This window comes from Pithys albifrons, chromosome 2 (assembly GCF_047495875.1).
Source record: "Pithys albifrons albifrons isolate INPA30051 chromosome 2, PitAlb_v1, whole genome shotgun sequence".
In the NCBI taxonomy this organism is placed as follows: domain Eukaryota; kingdom Metazoa; phylum Chordata; class Aves; order Passeriformes; family Thamnophilidae; genus Pithys; species Pithys albifrons.
In genome coordinates, this window is record NC_092459.1 from 41,459,714 (window position 1) to 41,487,265 (window position 27,552).

At 36.1% G+C, this 27,552-nt stretch overlaps 1 protein-coding gene across 3 annotated transcripts in view; it reads left to right on the top strand.

Moving 5' to 3' along the window:
* GRIK2 (glutamate ionotropic receptor kainate type subunit 2) overlaps positions 1-27,552 on the top strand; it is a 389,366-nt gene that overhangs the window by 126,930 nt on the left and 234,884 nt on the right. For all 3 annotated transcript variants that reach the window (XM_071548811.1, XM_071548810.1, XM_071548812.1), the window contains exons 3-5: positions 5,126-5,293; positions 9,184-9,441; positions 26,483-26,664. In XM_071548811.1, the coding sequence (XP_071404912.1) occupies positions 5,126-5,293; positions 9,184-9,441; positions 26,483-26,664 (608 nt within the window). The remainder of the gene's footprint in view (positions 1-5,125; positions 5,294-9,183; positions 9,442-26,482; positions 26,665-27,552) is intronic.

A 27,552-nucleotide genomic window follows, 5' to 3' on the forward strand; every position in this document is an offset into this window, starting at 1 on the left:
AAATCCTGCTTCAGACAGAAATAAGTGGCTAAGATGTAATTTTGTCCTGCATTTGTAGGAAGCACAAGCATAAGCTGTCAGCCTTTAAAGGAGGGCTTTGAGCCATCTCTACACCTTTGAAATCCATAACAGAATCTGAAAGAGGATTATCAATGCAGTGCATAGCATGCTTGATTAGGACTAAAATGCCTTCAGCCAGCAGCCTTGATCAGTCAGTGTAGCACAGCACCTACCATGTCTCCTGCTCTTAGTACCATAACTGCCGTGTCAGTGATATCAATTTTTTTTAGATGAGTCTCTTCACTGCCTTCTGGTTATACATCTATTTGGAGAAGTGTAGTCCCTTCACTCTTGGAAGCCATCACTTCTATCTCTGTAAATATCTATAGTATACTACTGTCCATTGAACTTTCAATAACATGCTTTTGAGTTATTCTCTTCCTCACATAGTAGCCCTGTTGCAAAATCATTTGCTTTGATTACCAAATGGCCAATTTCAAAACTGGAATATGTCAGATATAAACATACATTTTAATAGCATAATACCTGACAGAATTTCTTGAATTCTGTCTTAAGACACCTCAGGAAAGTTGCTTATCACAGATACCAGTTACTCCTTTCTCACAAGTTTTCCAGTTCATTAAAGAAAGATTGTCTGAGAGTTCAGGTTTTCTTAATGGGAAATAATCAGAGATTTCTATTTGTCAGAGCAGTATTAGATCTGGACACCATAGTTATCCTAAATTCCAAGTATTGATCTGAGGTGAGGAAGAAGAAATAAAATATTTTCAGTCCTATAGAACTTTATATAAAGTTATCAGTAAAACATAAATATATTTGTATACTTTCAAAATATAATTATGGCAAGAAAAGTTATTGGGCAATGTTTTTTTCTCCAGGCTCTCAGTCACATTTTTCATGTTACTTAGATAGGGAATTACATTATTATATTTTAAAAGTTACTGTATCATTAAAAAAATAGTGTTGTGTTCATGTCATATGTGACTGATGATAATTTTTATAATGTATTAATAAAAGCCTCCATAACCATTGGTAAATTTGTGCAGATTGGTCCATGATAAAGATAATATGGTTATAATGTTAAAAAAAATCTATTTATAACATGTGTATGTATGTGCAAGATCTCTCTCAAGTTGGTTTGATACTAGAAAGAAAAGAAACTTAATTTTATATCTTCATGCAAGAAAGCCAGACTTACAGTTAAAACTATGATTAATGTTATTGTTTCCATAATTTTGTTAATGTGAAAAATGTTTTATTTGAATTACTTTGTTATATTGATGTTTGAAAACAATGGAAGTTTTAATTCTGTGTATATAATTGTTACACTTGCAAGGTTATTAAAAGCCAGTTATTTCAGACTAAATAATTTCAAGCAGTCTGTAAGCTCCATTTCAACTGATTTGATCAATTATGATCTGAGGCAATGCTGCCCTCTGTTATATGTTTAAAAGTTTAATTTTTCAGAGGGGACAGATTAAAAAATTAGCCTGTAACTGTAATTAAATAGTATTCTTTTCTACTGAAAGAAACTTGTGACTATACTAGAAACAAAAGAGTTCTTTAGTTTAGTATTAGCCAGATTTGCTATTTGCTTGTTTGTAGTCTTACTCGGATACTTTTGAATCTTGCTTGAATGTGGATGTTTTCATGTAGGTAACAATAGCTCAAGTTTCATGGCATGACTGTTTCAAAAGTTGTCTATAAGTAAGAGGAGGAGAGATTTCCTAATAAGTTGTTCTGACACTTGGATTTGTCTAGTGATTTTGTGTAGTTAAGCAGCTTTGTACTTACTGCTGGGTATTATCAGACTCTATATGAAGATGATAATGCAAAACACAAAGATGGTGATCTTCAAATTGGACCCTGTTGTAAAATAGAAATGGAAAGCTGAAACATTCCATGTTATCCTATTATTTGTGAAATCAGGTACTTAAGAGCAGGAAAATATCTTTTGCAGAGGGAGTGGTGTGGTAATTTTTGCAAAGATGTGTATCAAGCTGACTGGCTTTTTTTGAACTGTAGATGCATGATGCCATATTCCTCTATTATAGGGCACAGACAAACCACCTTATCACTAACTCTGTAAATGAAGAAGTCATGTATGAGACCATTAAAGCAAGCTAAGATTTATATACACATTTTTTTATTACTTTTAAGTTTTCTGTCCCTGTTTTGAGGCAGTAGTGGAATTTCAGCCATTTCCTCTAGGATGTGCTGCTGGTTGTATTTGAGAACTGATGTTTCTGCCTATCATGGGTCTATAAGCTCTGTTGAAAATAAGACAAATCACAATACCTGCATTTCTCAAGCTGTTAGACAGAGATAGGCATTGGTTTGGCCGCTTGTCCACATATCAATAGCAAGATTTATGACTCTTCTGTCTGCTTATCTGAAGGCATGCAGTGCATTCCTCAATTTGATTATTAATAAGGCTGTCCTAGCTATAAAGCACAGCAGCAGTAAAGAACAGCCTTCTTGTGAGGGAACAACAAGGCACAATCTGCTATAACAGCTTCTGGATACCACTATCCCTTTATAATTGAGTATACTTGAGCTGGAAAGCAAATTCTTTTTATTATTTTCCTTTCCCTTTGATAAAAAATGCAATATAGTTTCTGCCTTGTCTCCCAGTATTAAGCCAGTGGGTTTACATGACATTGACTTTAAAAATACACAAAAGTTTGTTTTGTTTTGGTTTGTTTTTTTGCTATTATTTACATACTCAGCAAAAAATATAGGAACATAATAGTGAGACCAAGGCAGTTTAAAGTTACCAAATAAGTTTCTGCTTACTTCTTATGCATCAATAGAAAAAAACCAGTTTAAAACTTTGCATTCTGACAGTGCTGTAACTCATTCATGTGTCTTTGGTGAGCATCCTGGAGGTATCTGACACATAGACTTCCAAGCACATTTACGAGTTCTGTCCATCTGGAGAATGAGGATCTGCTTTTTATTGTGTTCTGATATTCAGAATGCAAAGGTGTGTCTGTCTAAACTCCTGCTCTGCATATTGTGTGAGTTCAATTTAAACTCTTTAGACATTCAATTAAAAATAGTGGTGCCCCATGTACAATTTAGGTTGGCCAAAGCTAACAGCTGTAGTCACAACTAAGGAGCCTGGCATTTTCAGTCATTTTGCATATTAGTAGAAAATGGCACACTTTTGAGAACCAGTTGATTTGAGTCTCTTAGTGTGAAGGTGAAGATGAACCTACAACTGCCAGTATCCAAAATATTTAACTGTGGAATGTTTCTCCCCTGCTGCTTGAGCAGAGAGAGGCAGAAGTAGCATAAAACTGAAAGGAAATGAACCTAGTGGAAGTTTGACAACCTACAGGTTAGGAAACAGCTGGGAAACCTCAAATAAATGGTCTAATTTATATTCCTCCAGGGTTCTTCTTATTTTTAATTCAGTGTCTACCTAGTGTTAAATATGAAAATATTCAAGAGCAGGAATCCGAAGATATGTTTTCCTTCCTCCTAGCAAAATTCTAATCATAGAACAACAGAAACAGTGTATTCTACCTCTGTTTTCCTTAGGAATGGAAATATACTCTGAAAAAGAGAGAGCATATGCTGCCAGCTTTTCAGGCAGTACATTTATCACAGGGACAGAGAACCAGTGAGTGAGGGAAGAAACCACTGAATGGTGCATGTCGGCACACACTTTTGTCACTCACAGGAGATGGAAGCTTTGGCATCTTCATAAAATTGTCTTACTATGTGATAGACTGTCACTTACTTTTGGAATTATCCAGATATGGGAGATCAAAATAAAATTTCATTTTTATTTTTTTCATATGCTGAGAGTAGTGGCTATATCTTTGCCATGGAATTCCCTATCTCAAGAATTTAGAAGTTAGCAGAATAAAAAACACAGGAATAAAGAAGGAAGATTGTGTTGTACTTCGAACACATTGAAGTTACAGAAGAAATTGCCAATTTTAAAACTCTGGGAAAATAAATATACTGTAATATTTTATTAGTCCATTTTAGCTTAGGACGTATTTTTTCACACCTGTTTGTGTGATCCTGTTTTATTATGATAAGTTTGAATAACTTCCTTCCAGATGCCTTAGGAAAGCCTATGAAATGTATCTTGATTTTCATATTTATGGAAATTTCTTTTTATTATCTCTGAATATCTATACTTATAATTTATTAATTAATTTTTAGATTTCTGCAACTTTTTAAAAATATTATCCCCAAATCAAAATAGTATCCTCCTATATATGTCACAGCCTGAATTGCAATGTATATCTTCTGTGTCTTAGCAGTACAAAATCTTGTCTATCAGAATGCCTTTCCCTGAATAGAGCATTTCATTGACTTCAAAAGCAGTAGGTTGCCTCTCATTATTGTGCAAATTAAGATGGTCATTTTTTTCAGTTTTAAAGTGTACTAGGCTTATTTTTACCTGAGTGTTAGCCATGTTTCTTTTGCTTTAGCTTCTGAAATATTGTTAATATTGGTTACTGAATCTAAATACATTCTATGCTTAATCAATTTGCGTCGTTTCCCTAGATACGTAATTTTTTCTTAAGAGTCTGCCTTTCCTATCATTGCCTCATTCCCAGTTTTAAATTACTAATGTTTAAATAAATATTAATCACATTTTATCTTAGTGATTAGGGCTTGTGCTTTTAAATTAATATTATATGAGCATCTGCACCTAGGGTTCTTCACCAGGAATTCAAAGGGCCAGCTGCAATAAAAAAGTTAACACCTCTAGTCTGTCAAGAGAGATGGGTTGTAAGAGGCAAGAGATTTACAAACCCAAAAAGACTCTTCAACCCTCTCCTGTTTGCTTCTAAATAATGTAGTTAGTGTACATTGCCACATTTCTTTTAAGCACAACAATAAAATAAATATTGTATAGAAAAAAATCCAACAGGTTTCTTTAAGGTAAGTTCTAATTTTGCTGGTTTAGTTAATGTTTGGCTCAAATGTCACAAAAATAATGAGTTACACTCTATCAGGTTTATCAAATATTTCAGACTGACAAATATTTTCCAAAAGTTTGATAAAAGATGTTATTTTATGTCCTTTTTGCTTACTAGTGGTTTGTTTTGTTCTTTTGTCTTTGTTCCACTACTAGGAGGCATTTTTGAGTGTGTGGAATCTGGTCCAATGGGAGCAGAAGAATTAGCCTTCAGATTTGCTGTGAACACAATCAACAGAAACAGAACTCTTCTGCCAAACACCACATTAACCTATGACACTCAAAAGATAAATCTGTATGATAGTTTTGAAGCATCCAAAAAAGGTATCCTTTTGCATATTTAAACTTTTTAATGAGAAATTAAGCAGTGCTTAGTTTACCTATGCGAAAAAATGTCTATCCAATGCAACCATATCGAATGAGACTGTGGCATCATTGTGGCTGACATTAAAGAGCTGCTTTATTGAAGTTTGTTATGCAACTGCTTGAAAGTTAAATTGTCACCTTTGCACCTACTCCCTTATCTAAAAGCTATTCCTTAAATATTTAAAATCTGAAAAAACTTTTGCTGAATATTGTGACTAGGGTGTTCCTGAGACCACCTACTTTGGAGTAAGAAAACAGTGTCTCCAGACTTTATCCACCAAAATGCCAAGTTCCTTCAAATTCTAGTCAACCTGGATTTCAGTTTTAGGTATTCAATGACTTTAAGTACATCTCCACATATGTCTTTATATAGTTAATCATGTATGGATTTCAAAAGAGAAGTAGTTGTAATTTTATGTATCTTATGTCAGCATTGTATAAAAACAAGGCTAAATATTAAGTCATGTTATCAGGTGTTTAATCTTGAGTTCAGCCATTTTCTCTTAACTATAAATGGTTTATTTAAAGAACAGTTAGAAATTAAAAGCCATTTTGAACATTTTTGCTAAATTTTTATATCTTCGATTCTCAAAAGCGCCAAGTTTTCAGATTGCTTCACATGCAAATCAGTGACAACAGACTCAAGTTTTTATGCATCATTGCCTTTGACTAGGAAGTGCAAACCCCCAAAAGTCAATATGTGCTTACAAGAAAAAATACAAAGCTTAGTGCCAAACTAAGTAGATCTGAATTTTGCACTGTACTATGTATTCTTTAAAAACATTTTATAAATTGAAGAGCTAATACTATATGGATGTTATCCTTAACAAGAGAACAAGAAGGGTGAAAGAATTAGAGGTCAGCCTGCATTTCTTATGATAGGTTTTTAGCCTAAATCTGCCAAGTGATCTGGTGCCAACGAGCCTTTCCAAAGTATTGAACACTGGCATCTTTATATAATAAGGGATTTTTGGTGTTATAATGAGCTAGGAATAAAAACAATTGATGCAACATTAGGTATGATACATAATGAAAAGCTGTTGTGTCATGATGAAAGTACATGAAATACATTCCCAAAGTGGAATTTAATACTGATTAAAAATTTCAGTTTAGAACTTATGGGAAAATTTTTCCCCTCTTACTAGCATGCGGAGTTAATATTGCTAACCTTTTTAATCTGTTTATTTGACAAATAAAACTGTTCTAATGTAGAGTCTTGTAGGTTATGAAAAAGGACAGTATCCATATTTGTACAGAAATGCACACCCTTTGGTCATTGAAGTTGCTTTGACTTATGAAAAATGTTATAGGCTAAACATTTTTGCCTAAGGAGGTGGTTTATTTGCAGAGGAGAGTGTATGGTAAAAGAAAGAGGCAAACCTCACCACTTTAAAGAGTGTATTTTTGAGTTGTTATTCTAGTATTTGTGATGGTGGATTAAGCAGGTTTTGAGAGAGACTATTCTTTCCTTTCCATCTCAGCCAACAGTGAATAAATTGTCCTATCCTTAATTCTGCCTACTTCATTCTCTTTTCCTTCTCACCTTCCAAATTCAACTGCTTCCTGAATCCAGCACAATTTGTGAAATATAATGCAATGGTTTCTCCCCATTCCCAAGGGAAGATGTGGAGAGCAGAGAAATTTCTGAGATGTTTAAATTGTTAAGTCTTTCCTGAGGTGATGAAACTAACCACCTTAAGCCTTTAGCTGTAGTTTGCTAGCCCTAATGTCATGTTGCTAATTCTTGTAGGACTATAATAGCTGAAGTTATAATGACAGCATACTATTGATTAGATATATTGAATAGATTGCATAAATTAATTTCTCCCACTTGCATCTTAGACAAAAATGTAAGTCTTTATTTATGACTGGTCAAGCTGTATCAAAATCTGTGTAATCTTCCAATGTTAATAGCTTTTTACTTCATCAATTCACAATTCACAAACTACATTTGTGTTCACAGATGCTTGAGTTCAGAATGAAAGGCTAAAGGTTAACATAAAATGGCTCATTTTATTATGATGGCTTCAAAGCAGAGCTTTAACAATGAGATTTAAGCATTTGACTCATTTCTGTGGTTCATTATTATGTCCATTAGTGAGCAGGCAGGCACTGAATCAAAAATAGCCTGTTTAGACCTCTTAGTAACACATACTGTTGAAGTTGAATATAGATGAAATATTAATGGTTTTTTAAATGTACTATATGAAAGAGCAACCTAAAGGCAAGATGATATCCCACGATACTGTTAAAGTGAAGAATAATGCAAATGCAACAAAATATTTGTCAATGTGCTAGAAAAATTGGCATGCGCCTGATAGAGCCAGTGCTATATTAAATCACGTGTGAAAGCATTTCATTATTGAAATCTCAGAAACGGGGAAGAAAAAAAAGCCCATTGAAAAGCCATCTGGTAGCTATTGCTGTTGTTAGTGATCCCATTTACTGACATTTGCATAAAGCTTGTTGATTACTTTTAGGAAGGGCAATATTAGCATAAATGTTTTTTTATCAAGCTAGTCATTTAGGCAACACACCGAATAGCAATGGAGATCCTCTGTCTATGAGAGGTTCATTTAAATCACTGGTGTTCTACGGTAATAAAAAGGTGTGCCAGCATAGTTTCTGGAATGCACTTGAAAAATTTAGCAATATTTTCATGAAGTTGAAAAGGATGTGCACAATAAAGGAATTAATTTTGAATTGCTGAGAAAAGGGATGCAGCAAGATGTGTTTCTACTATTTGTTTCCTCAGCTGTCAGGGACATTGATGGTGGAGTAACAGTATTAATTAATCAAACCCCATACTCACATGTAGTTTGGATTAGGGAGATACTTTTCAGTACTTCTCTCTACCAAATAAGTTGTTTTCTTAGAAGACAGAATCCATTGTTTTTCAGAACTGCATGCTCATAAAGGTTATGCCCATGGTAATGAACAACGTAGGAGCAGGGTATGAGCTGAAACACATGGTCTTAGTTATTGCCTATTTTTTCCTATCTTCTTTTTGGTGTGTCCTAACTAACATTCCACAAGATGATACTGGAGAGTGCTGTGGGAGATAACGCACACCAGAGACTAGTAATGAACAGTACAGGTAGGGTTCAACCTGTATCAGAAAGTAGAGAGCTAAGCACTTGAATGCAGCAGTATCATGTCAGTGACTCTCAGGCCAGTTTTACATACTAATATAAGTGCAAGAAAATTGAGTATTTCCAGTTTTTCAGAGATGCTTCATTTTTTTTCACTAGTGGATAGCAATCTAATTTTAGGGAAAATGTTGGCCTTTAAATTGTACTAGTCAACATGTCTCCTTTCAGATAGAGAAATTCAAATTTCTATTTCAATGAAATTAATCATATACCTGATAATTAACTAGAAATTACCTAACATGTAAAATTTCTGAGTAATTAGGATCTCAGTAGAAATAGAGTTGATTGATTGAGGAAGAAGTTAACACTTAAAACAAACTAGATTAGAATACTGTCCTAATGACCGTTTTTCAAATGTGTGATGCAGCTAAGTATACTTCTCTTTTCTTGTCAGTGCTTTATAAAAGAAACACATTTACTGGCCTTTGTGACTTCTGCTGACTTAGAAGTGTTTATTAAACATAGTTGAGCACTATGTAGATGTTAAATATTGGTATTTGTCAGTTTGTAGTGAAAGCTTGGAAACATATTCTGAAGTTGACATGTATAAATGAAAGTATTGCCCAGGAAGGGAACTCTGTCAGTAATACAGTTATAGTTCATGGAGTGCCTTTTGTTTAATATGAATTGTGCAATACCTTCTGGCACACTGCCTTCTTTCCTCTCATCATTGACAGACTTCTGTCTCCTCTTCAGCCTGCGATCAGCTGTCCCTTGGGGTGGCAGCCATCTTCGGACCATCCCATAGCTCCTCAGCTAATGCTGTGCAATCCATCTGCAACGCTTTGGGTGTTCCACATATCCAGACCCGCTGGAAACATCAGGTGTCAGACAACAAGGACTCCTTCTATGTCAGCCTCTATCCAGATTTCTCTTCACTCAGCCGTGCCATCCTTGACCTTGTGCAGTTCTTCAAGTGGAAAACTGTTACTGTTGTTTATGATGACAGCACTGGTAAGGCTAAAGCATTAAACTATGTGCAGATATATTCACATGTACAAAGAGAGGGAGGAGGGGTGTCACTACTCATGTTTCATAATTTAAGAAATCTTAACTTTACAAGAATTTCTTTTGGTAAGGCAGTGTATAACAAATAATGTGGATTTATTAGCATAAGTATACTCATGAGTATGCTTCAGTTGCTAAATTCTGTTTGTTTGAGCTCACAGTTGTCAAATCAGTCACACTCTAACTATGTTTTCTGCACTGTCTTAACAGTTACTAACAGCTGTGCCTTTTGATTTTGTTTAAAACTTCAAGTTGGAAGAAAATTATGGCAACTTGAAAGCTATACTAGTATGCCCAGTGAAATAGAAGACCTAAATTCTGGTGCTGCTTCTGGCAAGGGTTAAGTTAGAAAACAGATGCCATATTTGTTTGGAATTTCTTGTATATCCTATAATCTACTTGATTGGTTCATGACTATCATTAACATAGAAGAAAAAAAGAACATAAGCTCTTTTTGAATAAATTTTAAATAAATTTCACAATAAATAATGAGATTCAGATATTTGATTTATTAAAAAATCATAAAGAGTTATTCCAGGACACATCTCCCATGGATAGTTCCAAGACTTCAAAAGCAGATGAAGCTGCTGGGAACTACACAGCACTGCTTCTCTTTGAAGTACATAGAGGAACAACTCTTAGCTGTGACAAGCTGCCAATCTTAAGCAGATTTTGTGCCTGTTATAGTTCAACTGCAAACTGATGGGTTTTGAGGCAAGAAATGTGAGGGGTGGAACCTTTAGAAAGGAAGTAGTTACTTGAGCTGGTTATCTCAGGTTGTCTGCTGTCCTAGGGAGAAGCAAATATTCGGTTGTGAACCTAGGGATGAAGCTGAATATGATAGTTTCAAGTAAAATTTAGATACTGTGTTGTGTGACTTTTTGTGCCATTAAGACCTAATTTCACATCTATTTAAATGAAGGTAATGAAGACAAACCATTTATCCCGGTTTATGTCCATTTCTTCCATTTGAGCAGTGATTCCCTAACGTAAGATGGATCATTCTCTCTCCTTTGTTTCTCTTTTAATCGCCCACATTTTATGCTCCTTTATTGAAAGGTTATTTAGGATGATAAGGCATGCCTTATTTTAGGATGATTTTAGTGTTATAGATTTCCTTTATCTGAATGAGCAATTTTGCAAAGGACATCCTGGTCAAGACAATAATATGCTGGTATAGCAGTTACAGTGAAAATTTAATTGCTAAAACTGATTTTTTGGGGGGATTGAGGGTGTGTCAATCTTGCTGTATGTATTTCTATTATTACTTTATAAACACAGATGAAAGGGCAGATGATACTTTTACTATAGACAGGAAGAAAACATAGAAAACATGCATAAACTAGGTCAGGATTTTTCCCAAATAAATTATGTGGAATTGTCCATATCCTAAAATCCTGGAAGATTCTAGGTCTACTCTGAGGGAAAGCATGTTTTGATTAGGTATTTTGTTTATTTATTTGTTTGTGCTTTTAATATGTCTTTTTGTCTTTAATTGTTGGGGCTCAATTTTATGAATTCTCTAAGGAATTGTTAGTTTTGTAATAATAAAGGACAAATACCTCACACACTTCAAAACATTCTAAAAAGAATTGTGTCCATGTCCTTTATTCCTTCGGTATGGGATATATCTTCTTGAGTAAACAGAAATGGAAAAAAACCTGTGTGATTATTTGACACTCTGCAGTCAGTAAAAGCCCATGTTAACTCTAGTGTCGTTTGCAGAGGTACACTGGAAACTGACACTTCAAGTGCACACTTTAGCTTCCTCTTGACAGCACCATTGTGTCCAACTGCATGCAATCCCCCATGCCCCTATCTTGTATGAAGACTGTGAGTGATAGACAGCATTTTCCTGCTACTACGTGAGTGCAGCTGCAGTCTTCCTTAGCGTTTGTTTTTTGTTGGTTTGTTTGTTTTTTCATCTTTCAATCCTTTTTGTAGCTGCCTTCACAATATTAATAAGAGGTGTCCCTGCCTGCAATGGGAGTGGATTGGAACTATATGCTCTCTAAGATCCCTTTGATCTGAGATTCTGTGATATGAAGGTGATGTAGAGGAAGTCAGTCCTGGTTTAGAGCCCAGTTTGAAATGGAGAAAATTTGGAATTCCAGTCCTCCTTTGCAATAATCTAATTGACTACCAATAAGAGCAGCCATTAGTGTGTTGTCTCGCGCCTTAAAGTATCCTCAGTAGAGGAGTAGCTGTACATATCACTACTAATTTGAGAAAAGACATAAGTTGCCTTTAATGTACTATGGGTAGCCACTAGACCCCACCCCAAGCTTTATGATGCAGAAATGGCTGAATCAGAGACAACTAATCTATGGAGTCCGTTTATTTCTCCCCACACCAATCTGAACCTAACAATCCTGGGTTGTTCTGTGTTGAACAAACCTGCCTCATGTTCAGAAGTCTGTTATGAAGAATGCAAGATAAATTGGCATAGGAGAAAATGGAGGTTGTGTCATGCTGAAATAGGTGCAGGGATTCTTCTAGAAGAATATGATCAATAATAGTGGAGTGAGCAAAGGTCAGGTTGAGTACAGTCAAGACTGTACAAATAAGATGAAGTAGATGAATAAACTACAAAGCTTAATTCTATTTTGACTCAGTAAGAAGAGATGCAGCCTTTTACAGTGGAGATATGGTAACAGAAATAAAAATGAATATGGAATAGGCAAAGGTTTTAATATTATAATAATGCCTTCTGCAATGATAGTATTTTATGGAAAAAGTATTGTGGCACTAAGTATATGAGTCTTTTCTTTTGGGGAAGAAAATATATATGAGTCCTGCACTCACTATTTTTTTCTTTTCCCATTAATGTCTACTTTCTGCTTCCTTCTGTGATTTAGTTTCCCCTTCTTTATTTAACCTCTCAAGACTTTTTTTCCTGTAGTCCATCTGTTGTACAAACCAAAAAATTGTAATGAGGCTCTAAAACACTTTTTTTTACTTGTCTGAAGATAAATATGGTTTCTTGTAATCATTGTAAATGGCAAAGTATATTCCTTTTGACTAGGATTTCATATTTAAAACAAGAAACAAAGAAAAAGCCAGCAACCAAAAAAAAAACCCAACTCAAAGGACTGCTATAGTGATGTAATGAGAGGTTGGTTACTTCCCCCCCCCCCCCCCCCAAAGTAATTTATGGTGTCTTTGTTAATTAAATACTATTAAACTGTCCCTGGATACTAATTAAGTCCTTTCAGATTTACAGATTTGCTACAGTCAATTGTTTTAAGAAAGAAAAGTGGAAAAAAGGCAGTATGTTCATCAGCTACATGTCCTAATGGATTTAATTGGTCTCAAAACTGTAACTTAATTTCAAATGCATACTCAAATCCCTGTGCTAAAGAAAATAGACTAGACAAACTGTAAATAAGTTCATGAATCTCAGAGAATTAAAAAAAATGAACACATGACTAATTAGATGATAGGGCTTTAAAATCATACTGCACATACATAGATATCAATATATTGATACTTTTATATATCAACAGAACAAATTGATATAAGCAGGGTTCTGGATATTTTTTCTTAATTAGCTCTTGTTTTGGTCTTGAGTAAAAGAATATAAACACCAAAAATCTGTTACATCTATGAACAGAAGCCAAAGTAAAAGCAGAAAAAAAACATTTCAGAAATAAAAAATGTTTTATATTGGTCTTTAGTACTGAGCCCAGTGCTTCAATTCAAATGAAAGAAGTTGAAAAACGTAATTTTGTTGATGATTTTACTCTAGTACACAGGTAGCATTGAATTGTAAATAAAACTACAATTTTTTTCCCATGGACCAGTATTAAAATTTCCATTGTCTAATTTGCACTATATTTAGCATGGTGATCTCACCTTGAGTATTGTTTGAAGTTCTGGTCCCTAAATTTAAAAATAAGATTCTTGAATGTGTCCAGAGGAGGACAACTAAGCTGGTGAAAGTGCTGGAAAGCACAGTGCCCTATGAGCGTGCGGCTGAAGGCTTTGGGCTTGACTTGTTTGGAGATGAGGAGTTTTAAAGCTGACTTCATTGCTCTCTGTAGCTTCCTGAGGAGAGCAAGTAGACAGGGAGGTGCTGGAGTCTTCTTCCTGATGTCCAATGACAGGGCATGTGGGAATGGCTTAAAGTTGCATCAGGAGAAGTTCAGAATTGACATTAGGAAACTTTTCTTTGCTGAAAGGTTGGTCAAACACTGAAGCAGGCTTCTTCGAGAGGTGGTCAATGCCCCTGCACCTGTCAGTGTTTAAGAGGCGTTTGGACAATGACCTTAACATGCTTTAACTTGTTCAGCCCTGAACTGGTCAGGCAGTTGAACAAGAGAATCCATTCCAATTGAATTATTCTATTCTATTTTTCATGTATCATATTTCCAGATATTTGACATTTTGTCATTATTGTGTTTGGAGTTTTATTCACCTTCTTTTTATCCTGTGCTACTACTATTGAAGAATAGTCACTTTTGCAATTACCATGACTTCAAACCAAGGGAAATTAAATACCATGTAGGTGACATGGATGTGGGGTGATGGCAGGTGCACAATATTGCTAAGGGATTAAGGAAAAATAGCTTTTAAGTGATTCAAAGTAAGTTTTGGCTAGGGAGAAAATTTCTCTTTAAGGAAAATATATAGTGTGCTATAAAGACAAGAAAAGATGTTTAAGAAACTTGAGAGAACAGGTAACTGAGAAAACAAAGAGAAAATGAGATGTTCTGAAAAGGCCTGCTTGCCTCTGCTTCTATGTAAATGAATTAAGCAACATCTCAATTTATGTGAAAAGTTGTTCTCCTGTATAAACACATCTATATAAATAAGGTCTGTTCCTAGCAGAAAGAGAGAAGAAATGAAATTAGTTAAGGATGCTGTATTTGAATGTTTGACAACTGATATAATAGCAGTGCTTTTCACACTGACTTAGAAGACAAGACTTCAGTCTTGGTGATATGTAACAGAAATTTATAAACTGACATGGCTGGTGTGCAGTAAAATTTATTTCAGGTTTTAAATTTTGATATTTTGAAGGGCAAAGTTTCTTCAAGAATAGATGGCAGGCAGAAATATGGTGAGAGTTCTTAAAGATAATCTGTATTGCTCTATCTGCAGTGCAGTAGGAGACGTCTGCTGCGAGTAGCAGGGTAATTATAAAAACACAAAGAAGTACTGTTATGATTTGCACTACTGTGGACCAAGATTCAAAACAATCACTAAACCATTAAAATTAGGTGGATAAGGCTTTTGCTTCCTTTCCTTCTAGAATTATCTAGCAAAATTAAGGCACGGTTTTAATATCAACAAGTGTCTCAAACTCTGTATTTACTGGGAAAAAGGACTGTAGGAGGACACAGTTCTTACAATAATCTTAGAAAGAGGTTATAATGTATGTTGACATTTTTTTAATATTGAAAATTCTGAATATCTACGTATAAGAGGTTCTTGTGATATTTCTACTACTGACTCAATGCATGAGAATGGAAAATAACAATTTATTATTAGGAAAGTGCAAACCAGGAAATAATACTGAATAGAATTCAAGAAAGTGTGATTCTTAGGACTGTCTGGACTTTGATGATCCTTGTGGATTCCTTCCAATTCAGAATATTCTATGCCGATTAAGTGAATATTGTTAAAACTCTGATTTCTACCAACAGAATTGGTTGGAGTCTAAAACAAAGAGTAAATAATAACAAATTTCGTTAAAAGAAAACAACAGTTAGAAAGGGACCTAAGTTTTTGAATCACTTGAGCAAGAGACTTTTAAAAAACTTCTAAAAAGAAGTAATCTTCCATTTGTTAATAATTACCTTTTGAGAACATATGGATGGTAGGCAAAGTTGTAGAAGTTTGGAAAAAGTAGGCAAGCTCATATCCATCCCAACTTAGATATTTGTTCAGATTTTGAAGTACATTTATGCTGGTTCCTGATGTTCACTTAACATCTAAATAAGCCTCCTATTACTAATAACTTTCTTCCTAAATTGAGTCCTGCTTAATATAGGGTAGAATAAAGTGAAATTGTAGTATAAGTTTGTTTGTGAGGTGATGGTTGCTTGGTTTTTGTTATTGTTGGCTTGATGTAGGGTTTTGCTTGAATTTTTGTTTGTTTGTTTGCTTTTGTTTTTCTTTAAATAGACAAGTCAGAGGAATTGCTATTCCTTGAAAAATAAACTGTTTACTTCTAAACACTAAAAAGGTCTCAAAGTGTTAAGCAACTGTCAAGTTTCCTTTATCAAGAAAAAATAATGTAAATCTTCCTCTGACAGGTCACTGTGCCTTATGGGCAAAGAAAGCACAGTTGATGTGATAAATATTGAGTTAAGAAAGCTGTACTGTTCAAGGTGACATTCTTATTTGCAAATTAGAGCAATAGATTCTTTATACAACTGTTGTCCAAAAAAAGAGCAATAAGTATAAATAGATTGGTTACGGCTTACTAAAAAGATACACTTACAAGGTTCATTTTCTCAAATTGTATGTGCAGGTGGCAATCTCAGAAGTTACAATACTGTAGAAAGTATTATTTGTGCTAAAGTATTTATTGGTTCTTTATCAAGTGTAAGGCTTTGTCACATTGTGGGTAATCCAATAACGGCATTAAACATTGAACTAAGATATAAGATCTGGAATTTCATCTGCAAAAAATTCCCAGGTAATTCCAATTTAATTGATATAAAAAAAGGCAGCACACCATATTAAATTGCTCTTTGCAACAGATCTCAAGAAAGATGAGGGTTCTTGAGATCAGAGGTTAAGGAAAATATTACCTGGGAGGAGAAGATTATTAAGAGTGCTGCTTTAGTGTAGGGGAAGTGGACAAAAAAGTCCTGCCAGAGGAAAGAAATAAACTATCCTCTATGTTAAACAGAATAGTTAGAAACATGTTTAAAAGTCTAGCAGAAAGTATTCACTCTGTCAGAGCTGTTACCTAACCGCTAATGCTGGCTAATGTCTCTATCAAATATCCAGAAATATTGAATTATAAAATAATATTAAATTACTCCACTGACATTGATAGTGATTCCCTGAACTGGTTTTATATGTATGATATCAGTTAGATGAAAACTATATCTGTGTGTATTTTTGTATATTTGTACTGTTATAACTTGTGTACCTTTAGCTGGTATTTATTCTGGTTCTATGAAATGTAGAATTCACAGTACTGGCTATTTATGAAGGGGTAGGTCAGTACTTTTTCTGAAAATAAATGAATTTGTATATAAATTTTATCAGTGATACAGAGCAATATGCTAGCTTAGCACAGGATGTTAAATGAAGCTATTTTTGAGAATTTCAAATTTCTGCCTTATCGATTAATAATCAGTAATTATGCGTTATATACTAGAATAAATGGCTTCAGTGTCTAAAGGAGGGCTATATTTGCCATAGTGAACCAAAGAAGACTTGAAGCTTCCCTTGCATAAAAGCTGCAATGGCAGGTAGTTCTGTTCCACATCTGTTCAGTCACCAATTCAGACAGGTTACAGCATTTGTAGAAGCATTCACAATTTTATTGAATATTTCATACAATTATGAGGATTCTTTTGAAATACCCAGGACTGCTAATTCTCATTGCTATCACCATAATCATACTGAATTAATGACAAAACTGTATAAAAATGTTCAAAAAACATGTTCAGAAACCAGAATAACAGCAACATTTAAAATCAGGCATACTATAGTCTATGTGAATGTAAAATATAGTTGGAGAGTAGAAATACATGAAAAATCTAATATATTAATAAGGCATAATGATAATTTTCAATATTTTCTTCAATTATGTTATTTTTTCTTACATTTTCACACTCTAGGTGCAATGGTGAGGGAAGGATGGAGAGGACTCTGGTTCTTATTTTTACTTTTTTTCTAGCTGTTGTATGCTGTAGCTGCTAAGTACTCAGCTGGTATGAAGAAAAATTTTCTCCATCTTAGTATGATGATCTTCAAGATCAAAACTGTTTCATGAACTGAAAATCTTTTCCAGACTTTAACAATGCATTGATTCTCTCTCGTGAAACTGTGTGGGATGGGGTAGAGGGCTTTTTTTTTCCACTGCAGTGCTGCAAAGCCATTATTAGAAAAGAATTGTTACTGGAAATAAGCTGAATTGGAACTGGCTATTTCCAACAAACTATAAAAGATGTTCACACCCATCCTCTGACGTGCTTGCTTAGCATATTTAAGGAAGACAATAAAGCTGATTATTGCCTTGCTCTTCAATTAGAGCTGGTTATGCTGAAACAGCGGTAAAATTGATTTAACATTCAGATGATAAGACCCCAGACACAGAAAAATTAAGTGATGCACAGTATCAGAATAGAAATCGTGAATGTCTATGGAGTTAAACCTGGAGTTATGGTTTTCTTTTTCAGTGATTTTGGTTCTTTTAACAAAAAGGCCAATCTCTTCTACATACTTTAATATTTATATTAGTAGTCTCAACTCAAATATTAACATCTTTTTTATATTATAAAAAAAACGAGGGGGTTTAGTGGTTTTCTTTATTTTTTTTTTTTTGCTTTTGGTTTTGGTTTTGTTTTTTTTCTATTGTTGTTTTATGGTTTAGTCTGGAGACATATCTTTCTCAATAATGAGGTTTGTATATCAAATACATATACATACTTGCACACACTTGTCTAATTAAGAATACAGTTCTGTTTTGTTTGTTTGTTTCTTTTCTCAGATATTAGTATTACTGTGCTCTAAGTCATTCTTAAGTACACCACTGGTTATATCAGCATCATTCTTTGGAAGTGCAGTTCAAGGAGTGAAAGAAAAGTCTCCTCAGTTTTGTGACAGATATTCATACCATTTGTATAATCCTTTTTGATTCTAGGTTTCCCAACACAGTCTACTCTGTTTACCTGACTGACCATCTAAGGCTGCTGTAGATAAATGTTAATGGTCTTGTGTCTGCTCCTTCCGTTCATGTACAAAATAAGAATCACTTGGTCTGGAAACTGGGCTTCCTCTCCTAATGTGCCCAGAAGGTGATAATCACTATACCTAAGCAGGCAGCTGAATCCAAAATTGTGGATGTGAAAGCAAATGAGGTATTATCTCTGACACCAAACATTTAAAGTTCAGGGCAAATTTTGTAATCAAAAAGAGTCAAATAGATCCCTCCTTCCCACAGGTAGTCATACAAAACTGATTGACTTGATAAATGTCCGGATGTGTGTGTCCCAAAACAGCACACCTCCAAAATGTCACCATGACAGCAAGATGAATGTTGGGAGACTGCATCATAGCCACAATTATGGAGAGGTTTAGAGAGAGGTATAGTTCTTAGTTCTAGAAATCTTGTTTAAGCAGACTATTAAGTCAGTAAATGGATTGCTGGCATCAATGTCATTGTTCTATAGTGAAGTTTTTTTCCTGGTGCAGAAGGTTGTCTCAGTCCAGTCCAGACAATAAGTACTATGAGAACATGCTGTGCCACCTAGACCAAAGTCTGTGGGGCCAGATGGAATCTACCTGAGGATACTGAGGGAGCTGGCAGAAGAGCTCACCAAGCCACTCTCCATCATTTATTATCAGTTGTGGTTAACTGGGGAAGTCCCAGATGATTGGAGGTTAGCAAACATGACACCCATGTGCGAGAATGGTTCAAAGAAGAATATGGAGAACTACAGGTCTGCCAGCCTGACCTTGGTGCCGGAGAAGGTTATGAAACAGATAACAGTGTGTGTGAGTGCCATCACACAGAATGTACAGGACAAGGATCAAGGGATCAGGCTCAGTCTGCGGGGGTTTAGGAAAGGCAGATCCTGCTTACCAGTCGATCTTTTTTATGACCAGGTGACCTGCTTAAGGAAGAGGGGAAGGCTGTGGATGTAGTCCACCTGGAATTCAGTAAAGCTTTTGATACTGTCACTCACAGCATTCTTCTGGAGATGCTGGCATCCCATGGCTTGGACAGGGGCACTCAACGTTGGGTTAGAAACTGGCTGGGATGGCCGGGCCCAGAGAGAGCTAGTGAATGGTGCTACATCCAGCTGGCAGTTAGTCACTAGGAGGGTTCCACAAGGCTCAGTATTTGGGCCAGCTCTCTTTAATACTTTTATTCATGCTCTAGACAAGTGGATCAAGTGCATCCTTAGTAAGTTTTCAGATGACATTAAGTTGGATGGGAGTTTTGATCTGCTGGACGTCAGGAAGGCCATGTGGAGGGATCTGGAAGGATTGGACTGATGGTCCAAGGCCAATAGTATAAAGTTTAATAAAGTGGAATGCCAGGCCCTGCATTTCAGTCACAACAGCCCCATGCTACAGGCTGGGGGAAGAGTGGCTGGAAAGTGGCCCAGTGTAAAGGGACTTAGGTGTGCTGGTTGACAGCTGGATGAAAATGAGCCATCAGTGTACTCATGTGACCAAGAAGGCCAATGGCATTGTGGTTTGTTTCACAAACCATGTGGCCAGCAGGACCAGGGCAGTGATCATTCCCTTGTACTCAGCACTGGTGAAGGTACTCCCAAGTACTGTGTCCAGTTCTATTCCCTCACTACAGGAAAGTTAGTGAGGTGCCTGGAGCATGTCCAGAGAAAGGCAATGAAGCGGTGAAAGATCCAGAGAATAAATTATATGAGGAGAGACTGAGGGAGCTGGGGAACTGTTTGTATTGGAGAAAAGGAGGCTCATGGGGGACCTTATTGTTCTCTTCCACTACCTCTAAGGAGATTGTAGCAGGAAGGGGATCAGCCTCTTCTCTCAGCCTTGTCCTAGTGACAGGACAAGAGGACATGGCCTCAAGCTGCAGCAGAGGTTAAGGTTGGATATGAGGAAGAAGAACCCTTCACTGAAAAGGTGATTAAGAATTGGAACAGACTGCTCAGGGAAGTGGTGGAGTGACCATCCCTAGAAGTGTTCAAAGAAATGACTGGACACAGAATTTAGTGCAGTGATTTAGATGGCATGGTGGGTTTTGGTCAAAGTTTGGAATATATGATCTGAAAGGTCTTTTCCAAACTTAATTTTTCTATGATTCTATTTTATTCTATGATTTCAGAAAAGAAATATCAGGAGAAAACTAGTTACCTAATCTGAAAAGTTTTCTCTGGTTACTGGCATGACTACCATGCAATAGCTAGTTATTGAAAAATATTTTTAGTAGGAAATAATCTAACTTTATTTGTCCTCTCATACTCAGAGATCCAGAACTGACTTTTCAGGATTACTAAAACTTTTTATTTAGTGCTATGCTCAAAAGAACTATATTTCCTCAAAAAACCCCTAAACCCTTCCCCTTCCCCCCAAAATACCCAATGTGATGATCTCTTTTTTTAATTTCTTTTACCTAACAACATAAACTGCTGAACTGTAACTTCTTTTGATGTGTTTGTATAGCTGAAAGGCCACATATGGGCAATGGGGAACTTGGAATTAAGTCCTTAATGTATGATAGAACATGTCAACATAGTCTCAGGCTGTTCTGATTTATAAATAGTAGTTCTGTATCTCTGAAGAAGAGTTAGAGAAGTAGGTCAATACCTGATACTTTGATAAGGAGATAAGCACATAGTTACAGGTAGCTTGACATTATGCACCTTCTATACATCAGCACTATTTCCTCCAGAAGGAAATTGTGTCATACGAACACCTCCAGAGTTCATTTGAGCAAATGATACTGTTATCATGGGTGACTCTTGTATATTGGCTTGCCCAAATGAATTTAATTTTAATTTCCAGCTGAAGAAATTTTGAATGGAACAGCTATATTCTTGAAAAAGGGCTTGTTAAATAGATTTTTCATTTGCAAAAATACTACTGAGGTCAGTTACCAGACACTTTTCCTTCTTTTTACTGATACAGTACTACTGTATTTAAATGGGTTTAAATATAATTGACAATCATTTTAAGGATGCTTTACACTGCTGTAATTGAGTGAAATGATCTTAATGCAGTAAGAAAGCTTAATATGAATAAATAGGAAAAGTCCTTCAAGCTGTCTTTTCTCTTCGTCTCTATTTTCTCTGTATTTTTCTTTATGGTGTTGCTGTATTGGATATAAAAGCATATAGAACACAGATCAGCCCACTGTTCAAAACCCCCTGCTATCAAGTGTGATTTCTTTTTAACCCTTTCATTAGAAGTGGTTTTTTATTTTAGTTGAGGATGATAGAACTAATTTTTAGAGTTCATGAGTAACCTGGTCACAACGTTCAATATCTGCAAATCGTGTTATAGTAATGAACTGTTCCAGTTGATGTGAAGCATTCATCAGTGCACAATAAAGTGGCATTCTCCTGCCTTCTATCCATATCCCTTTCAAAGCTCAATACACAATGAGATTTTTCTGAGACATAACCAGAAAAAACTGGACAGGAGACTGTCAGGGAAGAGAAGACTTCAGAGAGGTATAAGAGAAAACAACTTGCTAAAAATAGGGAAACTATTCTGGTAGCTCTACAAAGCAATATATTATTATTTCTTGACATTTTTGATGTTGTAAAGAGAGGAATAGCCTTTAAAAGAGCATTAGTGTTTTCATACAGAAAAAGGTTCATGTGTTCAGCCTATTGCAAAGTGCATTTGCTTGCATTCTTCCTGTGCAGCACAAAGGCAGCATTAATGGAAATGATAAATAGTTTGATGAGCAGGCCAGGTGGCATAGCAATGGCCCACAAGCCTGCTGAGCTGGAGACACAGGTTTTAAAACAAAGGTAGGGCTCTTGCTTCCTGGACTGGTTGAAGTTGAACATGTCAAGGAGGTAATGTGATTGATCTCTTTGGAGGAAGATGCCAGCTGGAGAGCTCACAAACTGCTCCTTCAGGATTCTCCTTAAAGATGAATTGATGGCAGCTTCTGAAAAGAGTTACTCACACCAGTTCTTCCCAGCCATTCAGAGGTAAGGCTCTATCACAGTGGCTGCTAAAAGAGGGAATTGAGAGTTTAAAGGGACAGGAAAAAGGTGTCTCTGCTGAAAGAAACTGCAGGAAGTACATTCCCAAAATGCAGCTATTTCTATACTGTTGTAAAATAGATTTTTAGGAGCTTGTCCACATAAACGGTTGTGTTGTGTTTGGGTTTTTGTTGGTTTGTTTTTTGGTCTTTTTTTTTTTTTTTTCCACTGGGATCCTGTAAATCCTGATAAAATAAGAGGTCAGCTTTTCATCTGAGGTCTGCATCTCATTTTATATTGCAAATCAGTTATTTTAAAAATATTCTAGATGAGTGTCTCTTCAAAATCATGGTGAAGCAAGGACTTGTTTTATCCTTAGCTTTTGTCCTTCTAGTTCTTGAATTATGTTCCTCCCTTCATTGGAGGTTCTAGTATCTCTTCTGCTGATGAACTGCATACATGTCCTTTTGAAACTCCGTTGGTGGTTCAGAAACTTTTATTTCTCAGTACGTGACAGCTTGTTTCTTTAATCCTCTATAACCAGCCTATGCAGTTTCTCTAATGTGAGACAACAGACAGCAATGAAAGAAGGACAAAAGTACATAAATATTTTCCTCCTTAGGAAGGAAGGGATTGTCTTGTATTTTCACCACAGATTACATGCAGTCCTTTGACGTTTACCCTGGGAGGTGACTGGGAGAGCAACAGGCTCAGAGTCTGGTGTAATGGTCTTTTGTCTTGGTTTGAGATAAGCAACTGCCAACCCCCCCAAGCACAGAGAGAAAAGCCTCCCTCCTAACACCAGGGAAAGGGAGGAAAAGAGAGGGGAAAGAAAAAGAACACTTCAAACCGCGTTTATACTAAAACTACATATATTTTTCACAGAAAGAAAGAGACAATTAGAAGAGAGTACAAACATACACTCACACAAGTCCGCAACACACAACAAATTCCTCACTTCATAACGAAAACACACACTTTACTGTCTTAACCACACATTACTTAAGAAGAAGCTTATTCCCCAGGGAGACAAACCCAAGCTGAAAGGAGAGACATTTTACTTTCCTGAGATACCCTGTGAGCCAGTGGTGGGCCTGGTCCTCTCCATCCCCCCTGGGACAGCATCGTGCGTCCTCCCAAGAGGAGGGCTGAGAAGCGACTGACTTAACCACTCCCACACTGGTTCCTACTTCCCTGGAGATGATGTCATAATGTGGTATGAAATACAAAATTACTGGCTAGAAGAGGTCAGCTGTTAGCTCAGCCCAGCTCAAGTCAGCTGACAGCTTCAGCCTAGTCCAGACTTCAGAGACCAAATTTAGGCCCACCTAGGTGAACCCATAACATCTCTGTTGCCTTGTGTGTGCTTTTTCCGTTCTTTTGGGCCATGGTCCCTTGGGGTGTCCCAGCACCCATAGCCTCATCTGCCTCCCTGTCAGTGGAGCTGTGCTGTGGAAAGGAGCTCCCTCTCTCAAGGAGGATGTCTCCTTCCTGAGCAGTGGCTTGTGTCTTTCTTCAGTGCTCTTGAGAAGGGCTGCCTCCCTTTGGTGCTCAGGAGATTTTGTCACTGCTGTTCAGGTTGGCTCAGCACTGGCTGGGACCAGGTGTGCTTTCATCCAGGAATAACAGAGGGCAAAAGGTAAAAAGAATGCTGTTTGGTTTTGACTTGTGTATGATGGAGTTTTGATTTTTTTTGTTGTTTGTTTGTTTGTTTTCTGGGGCTTTTTTTTTCCCTACCAGATGAATGATGCCATTTTTCTTCAGGAAATTAATTTGGTGGGGTTTATTTTCCAGTAAAACTAATCTATTCGTTGCATACTTCATAAAACAAATGCTGCATCCTAAATCGTACAAACAGAAGAAAACTTCCAGCCTTTGCTTTGTATTTGAAAGAGACATCTTTTGAAGTGTGATTTAGTCCTGGAAAGCATTTGCTTACTCTCAGTTCCCACTAATGCCTGAATGAAGAAATGCTGCTTCCCACTGCTTTACCAGAAATCTAAAAAGTACTGGAGAAAGGCATGCTCAGCACTATCTGACTTACTTTGTTCTGTGAGGTGCTTCTCTGCATCAAGGAGCTGTAGGGTGACTGTGGCAGTGGTACTTGCCACCTGTGACACACCTTCAAGGTAGGACCCCACAGTCTTCACAGAGTGGCATGTCCTTACTCCCTTGTAAGTGAGGGGGTTTTGTTTTCCAAAATAATTCTGTCCAGAGCCTAGAAAGCTGGAAACTGTTGAACGTATGTCAGTAAAGGATTTATTCCTTATAGTGGGTGGTCAGCTGGACTATGGAAGTCAAACATTTAGTAGACTGGAACATGTTTTGTGCCCTGCCCTCATCCATCTGTACTTTATAAATGCTGGTGGTTGGAAACATGATGAAATATATGTGATAAAATCTTAGAAATGGAAGTATGTGTTAACTGTAACTCTTACTAAAATTAAATATTCTGCTACTCATGAACAACAATATCACACATTAAATGTTTAACGTGATGAGGACAGGAGAAGAAAAAACAGTTTTTGAACACCTGAGATTTGTTCATGTCTCAGATCTAATTTATCTTAATATATGTTTTGAGGAATCTCATGGGTTACTAATTGTGTCCTAACAGTTATTGAAAGCGTAAAAACTCCTTCATTTTCTTACATGCACATCTGTACTGCCTCAGCACTGTGGTCCAGTCAGTGCACTAAAGAGGTGTGCATTCACATGTTTTCTTCTCCATATTTTCACACTTGGGTTTCACTGGTAGCTTCCTACCTTTTGTACTGCCTTCATTATGTAGTACTGTGTTTGCTGGTTGTTGGATCTCTGTCAGATAGGCAGGTAATCTAGCAGGCAGGCACTGTACTTATCATAGTATTCTCCTTGTCCATTTTTAATTGTTCTGGTATTAGTTCCTGCATCTGTAAATCTTCTATTTCAAACTTCGGTGGGATTTTGTCTTTCTCTGAGGTACACCAATAATGACAAGATTTATAAAGAGTATGACTTTCTTTTTTCAATTCCTGAGCGGACCAGTTATGATACTGAAGCACTGATTTTCTTGGGTAATGGTCTGGAATAGAATAAAACTTGGAAATTTGGGAATTCTTGGTTTTCACCTGCTGCAGGGTTTTTTTTGTCAGCCATTAAGTACATGTTTAATTCATAATGGTATCAAAAGACCTTTACTTCAAAAGCTCCTGTAGGGCAAAAACCACTTCTTGCCATTCTATAACAAAACTTGGACCTAGAGTAAAAGACCAAAACTGTATTTTACTGGTGCAAGAAATGGGGGTAGATCCTTTCACCCTCTCTTTCCGTCTCACCCTAAACTTCCTTGCCAACTTAACTGTCTATCGTGTCTCCATGGATGTAACAACGGTGATTTGTGTAACCCCTGAAAACATGAATAAAACATACAAATTAGGGACTTTACCCATTTAAATAAACAACACTTTGAAACAACAGTTTGCAGCCAAGAAAGGGCAATCAGGTTTTCTTTTAACCCTTCATGTATTAAAAGTACTCAGTACTTGTACAGAAAACTTGAACTTCATGAATCACACTAACATCTTACACAATGGAATTAATTTCAGAATCATTTGCACAAGCATAATAAGTTTTGTTCTGCAGTCAGATTCCAAAACCCACAGTAAAGCTGTTTTTGTCTCTTCCTGCTTGTGAAAAGAGGTTCAGTATAGAAATAGGAGACAGGATTATGTGAGAGTGTTCTGCAGGGCTGAAATGATTTACAACTCTGTATGTAAACCTGATGGATTATTTGGGAGACTAGCTAGTCTGATTGCAAACTATTACTCTGGAATATTGCTTTAATTGAAATAAAATAATTACACACATTTTCTGAAGAGGAATGTCATAGTTGCATGAGAAGGCTAGAGGAAGATTTGTCTGTTTTGAGGTAATTCTAACTAAGCTGCATACTGTCTGTTAATACTTAGGAAAAAGAGATTTGTGATAAAGTGTTGTGAGTGCAGATACTTCATTTTTCTTTTTAATAACATTTTTGTGTATCAGTTGCAACATACTGAGAAGGGAAGAAAATTCAGGAAACTTTGAATGCTTACAGGACGTTTTTCTGTTAGCAGTTCAGGTTCTTGTTTTGATAGTTTTCTTTCCTCTTGACTCCTGTTTTCTTTAAGGTCTTATTCGATTACAAGAGCTCATCAAGGCTCCATCACGATACAACCTAAGACTGAAAATCCGTCAGTTACCAGCCGACACAAAAGATGCAAAGCCGTTGCTAAAGGAGATGAAAAGAGGCAAAGAATTCCATGTAATCTTTGACTGCAGCCATGAAATGGCAGCAGGCATCTTGAAACAGGTAATCCTCATTTAGCTTTAGAGGGTCTAATCTTTTTCATCCCTAATTAATAAAAGTATTATCCAGACCTAATGGCATTTAACAAGCAGGGGAATTGTATGTCAGTTTTACTGAGCCCTAACTGAAAATCAGCTGAGGATTTCAGAGATAATTTTATTGGTGACACAAATGGTAGGTTCTTTAATTATGCTTTTATAAAGAAACAGATTAATCAGTTCATGTTCAGGGTGAGAAGTATATCAGTCAACACTGAAGAACTGGTACTTTGAAGAATTGTTGTTTTAAGCAGATTTTTAAATGTTTGCTTAGTGCTATTTTATGTAACAGAGCTTAATTTATGTGTTTATTTTTTACTTGAAGCCTCTAAGTTGTGTATATTTAATCAGATGGTGATAGCTGAATCCTATGTTACCAACAGACAGCATTAATGTCTTCCACTGAGAGGACAGCGGTAAGTGGTATCTTAGAGCCGTATTCTCTTTGTGCTACTATTAGGACTGCAAAACACCCAAATACATTGGAATAGGTGCTTTGAAAATGTTTTGTGCAAGTAAGATAAGTAGCTGAGGTACAGCAGAATTCCAAATACTTAGCTGGCTTTTTATTGCAGAGGCAGATTCCAGTGATGTTTTCCAAGAGAAGATGGCAATATAGCAGTATACAAAGGATTTGTCTCATAAAAAAAGCTAACTGTAACCCTGAAATAGGTATAGGAGACAAGATGTTGTGTATCTTTAGTTTAATGAGCTATCTCCAAAGACTGGGATTTCTTAAGCTCAGAGACCATCTTCCTCACAGTTTTTTAACTGAACTATGGCTTGCAATAACGAGGATATAAAGAATACCTAAACTAAAATAATATTCTACATTTCTAATGCACAGCTTTTA